Source organism: Apodemus sylvaticus, chromosome X (genome assembly GCF_947179515.1).
Source record: "Apodemus sylvaticus chromosome X, mApoSyl1.1, whole genome shotgun sequence".
Taxonomy (NCBI): Eukaryota; Metazoa; Chordata; class Mammalia; order Rodentia; family Muridae; genus Apodemus; species Apodemus sylvaticus.
Genome location: NC_067495.1, coordinates 101,331,569 through 101,342,291, shown reverse-complemented (window position 1 = coordinate 101,342,291; position 10,723 = coordinate 101,331,569). Strand labels below are relative to the sequence as shown.

The window sequence follows — 10,723 nt, the reverse complement described above, 5'->3', positions numbered from 1 at the left end:
CATGGCCTTGTTGGAGGGAGTGTATCACCGTGGGGGTGGGCTTTGAGACCCTTCCCCTAGCTGCCTGGAAACCATTCTTATCCTGTTTACCTTTGGAACAAGATGTAGTGGTTTAGTCCATAATGACCATGGCAGGAAGCATGTCAGCATCCAGGCAGGCATGGTGCTAGAGGAACTAAGACCTCCAACAAGGCCATGCCTACTCCAACAAGGCCAACTCCTAATATTGCCATTCTCTAGGCCATGCATATTCAAACTACTACAATAAGTCTATGCTTTTTTCTATGTTTACAAATGCAGATTCAGACACTGTTACTTTCCTAAGACCTCATATTTTAACAAAATGGCAGAATTGAAATCTGAATGTGCATTTATGACTACAAATCAAAACTCTTTATTATTGTCTATGTATATGGTCCATAGACACAAACACAGTCTGTCCTATGCTAAATGTTCTTCTCCAAGATGACTCCAGCCTGATGTTCTTTTAGTTTGGAGCACTTCTGTTTACCAAGTGTTAAGCTTAGAACTTTGGAATAAGCTTAGATTTCTTTCTTTCTTTTCCTGTCTCCCCATTTCTACCAGTTTGTGTCTGTGTGTATCTCTTATCACACAACACTTAAAAAAAACATATCTCAGCCTCCTGTGGTTTAGAGGAATCTATATCATGTTACTGCTGTTCAATTTAATGGCTTCCCCATTCACCTGTTTGCTTTCATTCACATCTTCTGAGCTTTATATCAACCCAACTAGGAATATGCCATATGCCATGTGGGTATATTATCCAGAGGTCAGCTTTCCAGATGGCTGTATTTTTTAAACAGTGGCCTCAAATACCTACGAGAAAGTGTAGGAATGAAGAAACCACCCTCCCCAAAAACAAAATTCCAGAGACTGTGCTATGGAAATGCTTCAACTGTCATTTAGTTTCTTGGGTTATCTAAGTGATACTAGCTAAGTTTACGTGGATTTTTGTTTTTGTTTGTTTGTTTGTTTTTCTGTCTGTAGTAGGTTTGGGAGCAGTAAGATTCAAAGCATATTTATTACTGTTAGAGGAATGTCATTTAAAGCTTTGTTACTCCAAGTGTGAATCCGAGACTATCATCATCTGATCTGGGACTCTCAGACTCAGACTCTCTCACCCTACACTGGACCTGCTCAACTAGAACACACATTTTAACAAGATCCCTAGGTAATTTGTGGGAAGATAAAGATACTGATTTAAAGCAAATTTGATATTTGAAAACCAAACTACCACAAACTGGTGGCCATTAAACAGGTTTCCATAAAGTCCCTCAGAGGCATCATTATTAAGCATGTAAGCTCTGCCAACATAAGGTGGTTTATATTGCTCTTTAAAAACAAAAGATTCTATCAGAACTTGTTCATTCATATTTTCTCTTAATTTCTAGTAATGGTAAAAAAAAAAAAAAAACCTTTGATATTAGTTGGAGTTACAGCTAAAAAGGGAACTTGCTGTTAACCAGCCATAATCATTTCTATACTTTTCTCTTTAAACACCAACAAGTATAGTATATGTACCTTACTGAACTCTTGAAATTACTTCCATACTAAAATAAAGTTGAGGACTAGAGAGATTTCTCAGTGGTAAGTACTTAGTGCATTAAGCAAGAGGATCTGAATAAAAAGCAGTCTCTGCTCCTCCCTGTTCCAAAGACAGTCACATCTTGTGCAGTGCCAGCCTCGTCCCATAGACAAGATGGTGAAGGTTGGTATAAATGGATTTGCCATATTGGGTGCTTGGTCACCAGGGCTGCCTTCTGTTCTGCATCTGGCAAAGTGGAGATTGTTGCCATCAATGACCCCTTCATTGACCTCAACTACATGGTCTACATGTTCCAGTATGACTGCACCCATGGCAAATTCAATGGCAGAGTCAAGGCTGAGAATGGGAAGCTTGTCATCAATGGGAAGTCCATCACCATCTTCCAGGAGTGAGATCCCGCTAACATCAAATGGGGTGATGCTGGTGCTGAGTATGTCATGGAGTCTACTGGCATCTACACCACCATGGAGAAGACCGGGACGCACTTGATGGGTAGGGACAAAAGGGTCATCATTTCTGACCCTTCAGCCAATGACCGATGTTTGTGATGGGTGTGACCCTCGAGAAATAAGACAACTCACTCAAGATTGTCAGCAATGCATCCTACACCACCAACTGCTTAGCTCCTCTGGCCAAGGTCATCCATGACAACTTTGAAATAGTGGAAGAGCTCATGACCACTGTCCATGCCATCATTGTCACTCAGAAGACTGTAGATGGACCCTCTGGAAAGCTGTGGCAAAATGGCCATGGGGCTGCCCAGAACATCATCCCTACATCCATTGGTACTGCCAAGGTTGTGGGCAAGGTCATCCCAGAGCTGAACGGGAAGCTCATTGGCATGGTCTTCTGTGTTCCTACCCCAAATGTATCTGTTGTGGATCTGACATGCTGCATGGAGAAACCTGCCAAGTCTGATGACATCAAGAAGGTGGTGAAGCAGGCATCCAAGGGCCCACTGAAGGGCATCCTGGGCTACACTGAGGACCAGGTTGTCTGCTGCGATTTCAACAGCAACTCCCACTCTTCCGCCTTTGATGCCAGGGCTGGCATTGCTCTCAATGACAACTTTGTAAAGCTCATTTCCTGGTGTGACAATGAATATGGCTACAGCAACAGGGTGGTGGACCCCATGGCCTGCATGTCCTCCAAGGAGTAAGAAACTCTGGACCATCTATCCCAGCAAGGACACTGAGAGTAAGAGAGAGGCCCTAGGTTGTTGAGGAGTCCCTGTCCCAACTCGGCCCCCAACACTGAGCATCTCCCTCACAATTTCCATCCGAGACCCCCATAATAATAGGAGGGGCCTAGGGAGCCCTCCCTACTCTCTTGAATGCCATCAATAAAAGATTGCTGGATGCCCCCCCAAAAAAGTCTAGAACAACTGTTCACACCTATAATCCCAGGGCTGAGGTGGAGGAACAGAGACAGGGGGATTACTGGGCTTTGCTGGCTGCCACCCTAGCTCTGGGTTCTGTGAGAGACTTTGTCTCAAGGGAATAAGTGAGAGTCTTCCTCTAGCTTTTGTGCATGCCTTCCTTCATGTGCATACAACACACACACACACACACACACACACACACACACACACACACACACACCTGAAAGTTGATTACTTCCCAAACTTTTCACAGAAGTAACTTTGTTGGTAGAGGGCATCACTAGAGATCAAAGTGACCACAAACCTTAATTTCTTTTCTTCTCATGTAATGTTTTAATTAAATTTTATGTTATTGCACTTAAGGTGTAAAAATTAACTCCAAATAAAAACAATGAGTGAAGAAATTGACTAAAAAGCTTATGATCTGAGTTAATAATTCATTAACAAAATATTTCACAAATAAACAATCTCTATATATGGAAGGGAGAAGACATGTTCCTAGCATCTCAGTTGTGTCTATGTTTTTATTACATTGTGGAGTAAATGTAGATTTTTAATATGCAACTCAAATTCCACTAAATATGAATCCATACACCCCAATTTTTATGTTTATAACTTACCATACAAATATTATCTACTGTCACTGTTAAAAGAATCAGCCTATGTTGGGACTATCATGTGAGAGCATAATATAAAGTCTGATGCTTAAGCTAAAGTATATCTAACGGTAGTAGCTGGAAGTAATAAAATCCACAAGTGGCATATACCAGGAGACTCCAAAATATAAGAGAATGATGTGCATATGAATGTGTGTGGTAGTATTATCCATAGTGGCCAAAGGGGTGAAACACCCTAAGAATTCAGTAACTAATGAAAGGATACACAAATGTCAGATGTTTGTATGGCAGAATATTACTCAGCAATGAATACGCATGAATTACTGGAATTATATACTATGAGTGAACCTTGAAAATATTATGGTAAAGGGAATGTGATCACAAACCTTTATTGAAGAATTCTGTTTGTATGATATATCTAAAATATACAAGCCTATAGAGACAAAAAGCAGACTGGTGAATGCATGTGTGGGCTGGAAATGGGAACAGGAGTTGACTATCAGTTGGCATGAGGGTATGTGTTAGGATAATGGAATAAGGACCTGAGTTCAAATCCCAGCACCTATGTTAACAAGCTGGGCATATATTCGCCAAATACTTGTAGCTCTACCTCTGGGAGATCTAACAGCCTTTTCTGGCCACTATATATACCACCCCTCACTACACATATGTATGTACACAAATTTTTTTCTAAGTTAAAAATACCTCTCTCACTGAAACAGCATGCACAGGATCTACATGGATCTGCACCATGTCCTCTGTACATATATTATAGCTTCCAGTTTGGTACTGTAATGAGACTCCTGAATGTGTGAACCAGTGGGTGTCTCTCTGATAACCGTGCTTATTCTTGGGGCTTTTATTTTTCTGTCAGATTGGCTTGTCCAGCTTCAGTATGATTTTGTTTTATATTTTATTTTGTTAAGACCTACCTTTCTTCAACTTCAATCAGCAGGCTGTTAGTTTGAGCCCTGCAATTCCTAGGGAGATAGAACAGAGGCTACCTTGCTTATACCCCTGTTGTTAGGCTACAGGTGGTAATTGCCTAAGCCAGCAGCTTTTGACCCTCAGAAAGAAAAAAAATAGGCCATTTTAGAAGTTATCATCAGGATTCAGTATAGTTAGAAAATTAGGACATCTGGAGAGCATCAGTCTTTAAAGCCACAGCAGAATCTTGCTCTGTGGCTCCTTTCAAAGCCCTCCAGGCTGGGAGGTTCCCAACAGGCCCTCATCTCCAAATGGGCAGATCAGATCTCTGGGCCTCTATGTGGGGAGTGCTGCATTGTGCAGGCTCAGGTAGTGGGACAGTTTTTCCTAGCCTCAACTGATCCCTGTGTCCTTCTCTGAGACTAGGATTTAAATAAAAATGCATAATGATGCTCAATTTCTTTCACAAAATAATTGTGTAACTGGAGATATCCAGATATGTAAAAATGATGCAGCTTTAGGGTCCAGACTGTGGAAGGAGTTCTCTGTAATACTTTTGTAGCCCGTAGGAAGCCTTGAGTTCAATCCCCTGCAGTGCATAAAACCCCATGTGGCAGCAAAAGACTATAAACCTAGCCCTTAGGGGAAGTGAGGCAGCAGGGTTAGTAGTTCAAGATTGACCTCACAGAGACACTGAGTTTGAAGTCAGCCAGGGCTTTGGAAATCCTGTCAAAAATGGAAGTACATAGGCATAGTGTTATACATCTTTATCCAGTTCTGGGGAGCTAGATGCAGTTAGAACTCTGTAAGTTCAAGTTCAACCTGCTTTACATAGGGAGTTCCAGACTCCACTGTGAGACTGTCTCTAAATGAATAAATAAATAAGCCAAGTTATGTAGCATAAAAAAGATCTAAGTTCTTAGATGTAAAAAAAAATACCTCTCTACAAATAAGCCCCATCAACTTAAACTCTTTGAAAATAACAGGGAATACTCGCATTGCATGCATGTTGTCACATAAAATATGTTCAAATTGATTTTGATAATCATGGTCCTGAGGTGATCCAAGTATCTGTGTATATGTTCTGGTTCATTAACAATATCCCACCAATATGTTCTGGTTCATTAACAATATCCCACCAATCGTACAATCAAAAGAGAAAATGGGAAGAAAGCTTTAAAACATTGAACCGATCCTCATGTAATGAATGGAATGAATATAGGTTGCCATCCAGAACTTGTTTTTAACTCTCAGTTTTTTTTATTCACTTTACATCCCGATCACAGTCCCACTCCCTCCTCTCTTCCCTGGATTTGGACTGCTAGGTTAGACATAAAGAACTTTCAACCATGATTTTTTTTTTAACTGAGCAGCTTTATTATTCAGTTTGTATGACACCTAAAACTAGTTCACAGTCTGTTCAGTGAGATCAGAATGGCAGCACCTCCCTTTCTGGATAAGGTCATATGTAAAGATCACACTAGAGCTTCAGCCTATATTGATCAAATACATCAGTGTCCATTTATACCCAACTATTCTGCCCTCTCAACAGTAGGTGTATTAGATACAAAAGTTAGCTAGCACATGAGAGCTAAACTGAACACCAGATGCAACCTTTCATTGGAGTATTTTATTTACATTTTATATTTAAAGAGAATCAGTACAAATCTGGGCATATTTACAGCATCTTCAAATCAGTGTACAAGAATGCAATGGTTTCATCCATTATATATTCAGCAAACAAAAATACATGTCTGTTCTATTTTTGTCTAAATTCTGTGGGAATTTGCACTGGGAACAAAACTAATGGACAAGCCACACAAAGTACAAATAAAGTGCTTCTTTTCAATAGCTCTATTTAACTTTGGTGGTTGAAGCTTCAAACTTTATATTAAGGCACCTGGAATCCCCCCTTCCCTTGATTCTTTTTCAAACACCAACAAAATGCATTCACAAAATTATAGATATATGGACAGAATTTAAATTTCATGTAATCAAGGACCACAAGGCCAAATGTAAACTCAATTTTCAAAGTCAACATTGGAAACTATTTTCTACAGACAAATTTTATGGAATATTTTCTGTAGATGAATTCTGCACAGTAAACAGTTACCAATTTTCTACGATTTATTCAGCTATTAATATTTTCAAATCTGATGGTAGTTTCTATCCTGTGCTTTTAAAAATGTCAAGTTTGAGAAATAGTTTACAATATTTTTGTAAGAAACTTTTTATGCCTATAATCTTGTGTGGTGTCACTAATATACTGACCAACCAATTCAGTTCATATTTTTCTGACAAACTATGCTCAACACTCACATGAAATACATACACAGCTTAATTTTAAAATGAAAAGGTTAAAATGATTATTTTGCTTTAATCTTGTACTATCAACTTAATGCCTAAGTTCGCATTGCTTTTTTAATTTTTTTTTTTACAAATTCCAGATCAATATAATCACCTGGAGACAAACCCTGACACATAGAGCCCAAGCTAAAGTAGTAGTATTATTTAATTATGACACTATCATAAAACAAAGTGATTATAGCTACTCCACATTTTAAAGCAACATATTTTTATAAGAAAGTTGTTGTAAATGAAAAACCTGACTACTTGTAGACAGTTCTCAATGTTCAAAAATGTTGCTATCACTATCACCAAGAGGAAACTTGCCTATGAAAAACGTTATAGTGAGTTTGTGGAAAACAGTACTGGGTTAAATATGTTTATAGTATAAGTCACCTCAGCACTTTCAGTATCATTCTGGTTTTACATTTACCCAGTTCATTCATAGTAAACTAGGCCCTGATTGGCAGTCCTGTTGTTACTAACTGTTCAAGTTTTCTATTGACACAGATTTTTAAGATTTAATTTCTCGAACAGCTGTCTCTTGATCAGGAGTTTCATCTTCTTCAAAAGTTGGGTTGTCAACATGGGGAACAACATCGACGGCCACAGAATTTGCTTCATGGTTTACCAGCTGTAGATTTTCATCTGGACACAGAAGTGAAAACGTTAGAATGATAGTACCTTTTTTTCCTTTCAAGGCAGAAGTCTGTACTCATTTCCAAGAAGGCTTCCTTATTCACTGCCATCATATTCTGACGATGACACCTTAATATTATGTAACTTTTTAAAAAAATCTGTCTTAGTCAGGGTTTCTATTCCTGCACAAACATCATGACCAAGAAGCAAGTTGGGGAGGAAAGGGTTTATTGAGCTTACACTTCTACATTGCTGTTCATCACCAAGGAAGTCAGGACTGGAACTCAAGCAGGTCAGGAAGCAGGAGCTGATGCAGAGGCCATAGAGGAATGTTACTTACTGGCTTGCTCAGCCTGCTCTCTTATAGAACCCAAGAACACCAGCCCAGGAATGGTACCACCCACAAAGGGCCCTCCCATCTTGATCACTAATTGAGAAAATGCCCCACAGCTGGATCTCATGGAGGCACTTCCCCAACTGAAGCTCCTTTCTTTGTGATAACTCCAGCCTGTGTCAAGTTGGCACACAAAACCAGCCAGTACAAACTCCAACTGTGGGATGCCCTCATGTATTCATAGCACTGGAAGAATTCTTGTGCCTTCCAAGCTAGCCTGAGCTACATAGTACATTTCAGGCTGGCCTAGGCTACAGTATGAGAGCCTATCTCCAAAAGAAATAATTTATATTGTATCCCTTAAAGCATTTTTGGCATTATTGATTAATGATTCCTGATTTTTTAATTTATGTTTATGTGCTTACTTTTACTTAAATTATGAACTCATTAAGGGCAAAAGTTACATCTTTTTGCGTTTTTTTCTTTTCTTAAAAATAGCAGGTCTTAAGCTTGGTTGCACATTACTACCGCTTGAGCTATTTGAACCTAACTGTATAGTAAATAAAATAGATAATCATCCTAGAAGATAAAAGGTGGGGGAATGAACAAATTGGCACCTAAGTAACTTCAAGCCATATGGCTAAAAGGAAATGGATTGTTCAGTAGTTGCTAAAGTATTTTACGTTTCAGCAAGAATTGAAAGGTCAAGTAAAGATATTTTGGATAAGGAAAACCTTTCTCCTTTCACTGTCACTAAAATTCCAAGTAAGGCCGGAAGAATAGTCTTGAATGAGCGCATGTAGCTGTAATGACATACATCCAGCAGTAGAAGCTCAATGTCTTCCAGATAAGAGGGAGGGAGACAAAGAAAGGAAGGGAGGAGGAGCTTTGTGAATAAACATGTACCTCCTAGCCTTGTTCTTTGAAAGAACTGACTGTAATAACCACCCTGTGACAATAAGTGAGTATGCCTAGTGCCCATATCTTGCCTTTGACATAACAATCTCTAAGCAAAAAACTCTTTGAAGAAATGGCAGATTCTTGGACTGAGGGTATATAAGATTAACCTAGATTCTAGCCGAAGTGGAAGCAAACTACATCTCACAGAGACAAAGCCACAATTAAGAGCGCTTTTCACTGAGTGAGCATACAAGGGATGCTCCATGACCCTGGCACGCCTCCAGCAGAGGACTGACTTATTTGGCCTCACTGGGAGAGGATGACAATCCTGTAGAGACTTGATGCACCTAGGTGGGGGCATTACCTGGGGAGCACCCTCTCAGAGAAGGGCATGGGGTAAAAAACTTTGCAAGGGGGGACTGGGATGGGTCAACATTTGGGATGTAAATAAATAAAAAAATTAAAACTGGTGCTTTTCACATGTTAGAAAAGTTTTCAAAAGCAACCAACCCCTCCTTAAAGAGACATGCAGAAAGAATACATATATGGCAACAGAAACATATGTGGCCTTCAATCCCTAAATATTTATTGCCTGGTCCTTTAAAGGGGAGAAAAAGGCAACCTAAGACTGAAAACATGCTATGGTAACAGAAAATAAAGAAGTCAAAAGAATAAAAAACCTAACCTAACCAAGATTCTGAAGACAGAATTGGGGGACTTTATGAGCAATGGACAAATCATGAAACTAACAAAGAATGAAAGAAATTCTGTGATCTCACGCTACTATAAATACCCCAATAAAATGGAAAAGGAATGGCTTCTCCTTGCATTTGAAAATTAGTATGTGTGGGAAGAATGACGGAATTAGCAAATCACTATTTGATGAATAATTATAACAGGAAGTATCAATTATTGTGAAAGCTGCTCAGGAAAGGAACCACGAGAAACAAACTACGTCCACAGTTTCTAAGCATTTATCAAAAAGACATTCAATAATGACAAATGGAAAATAGAAACTTTAAAGGGAAAAATTTGGCAGACAAAACCCTCAACCAAGTGAACAAAGTTAAAATCGTTTGTAATGAGAACATTGTGTGCCTCATAATCCGTGCTGCTGACTGGGACAGAGCATCCGCTTCTCTGGCATTCTTAGCAGAAATGGACAGTGATTTAATTAGCATGAAGCAGCATACACGGCTAAGGAAAGGAACATTTTATAAAGTAGCAGAAAAGTAATATTTAATAGTATCAACCTCATGAAAGGCAAATATTAAGGAATTGCCAAAGACTGGAGATTGAGGAGACATAAAAGCCCATGAAATGTGGCATCTTAAGACAGAAAAGGGTGTGCATGGGCCAGCTGCTAATGCTGAACAATGTCTCTAGTAAATCTTTTTCTCAAGTCATTTCCTAGGTTCCATATAAAGATATGGGTCTATAAGATGTTCAAATTTACACAGGCTGGGAAATGGCAGATGGGGATTCTCTGTGTGATTATTGAAATTTAAGTTTCTTAGTAAATCTGAAGTTATTTTAAAATTAAAATAAAACTACTTGTAATTAATTAGGCAATGTCCATCATGAATTCTGATTTGATTGCTCTAAAGTGCTTTTTACCTGCCATGCTTTTTAAAATTATTAATTTTAATTTAATGTACCTTTTACTTGTTCAGTACTCACTGCCCCCCCCCCCCCCGCTTCCAGTCGTTCCTCCCACAATCCTTCTGCCCTTCTCTTCTCTTCTGAGTGGGTTGGGGTCCCCCTTGGGTATCCCACCCCACACTGTTTGCCATGATTTTTTAAAAATCTTTCCAAGTGATTCTGACATACAGCCAGGTTGACAAGCAGAGGTCTTATTTTTTTTAAGAAATATTTATTTATTTAATGTACATGAGTACACTGTAGCTGTCTTCAGACATACCAGAAGAGAGCATCAGATCTCATTACAAATGGTTGTGAGCCACCGTGTAGTTGTTGCAAATTGAACTCAGGACCTCTGGAAGAGCAGCCAG

At 39.1% G+C, this 10,723-nt stretch overlaps 1 protein-coding gene and 1 pseudogene across 2 annotated transcripts in view; one reads left to right on the top strand and one right to left on the bottom strand.

Annotated features, from left to right (window-relative positions):
- The first annotated feature begins 1,708 nt into the window (after positions 1 to 1,708).
- On the top strand, positions 1,709 to 2,726 carry LOC127674934 (glyceraldehyde-3-phosphate dehydrogenase-like; annotated as a pseudogene).
- Positions 2,727 to 6,103: 3,377 nt separating this feature from the next.
- Positions 6,104 to 10,723, bottom strand: part of Rnf128 (ring finger protein 128) — a 108,834-nt gene continuing 104,214 nt past the window's right edge. For both annotated transcript variants that reach the window (XM_052171475.1, XM_052171474.1), the window contains exon 7: positions 6,104 to 7,486. In XM_052171475.1, the coding sequence (XP_052027435.1) occupies positions 7,353 to 7,486 (134 nt within the window). In that variant the 3' untranslated portion in view covers positions 6,104 to 7,352. The remainder of the gene's footprint in view (positions 7,487 to 10,723) is intronic.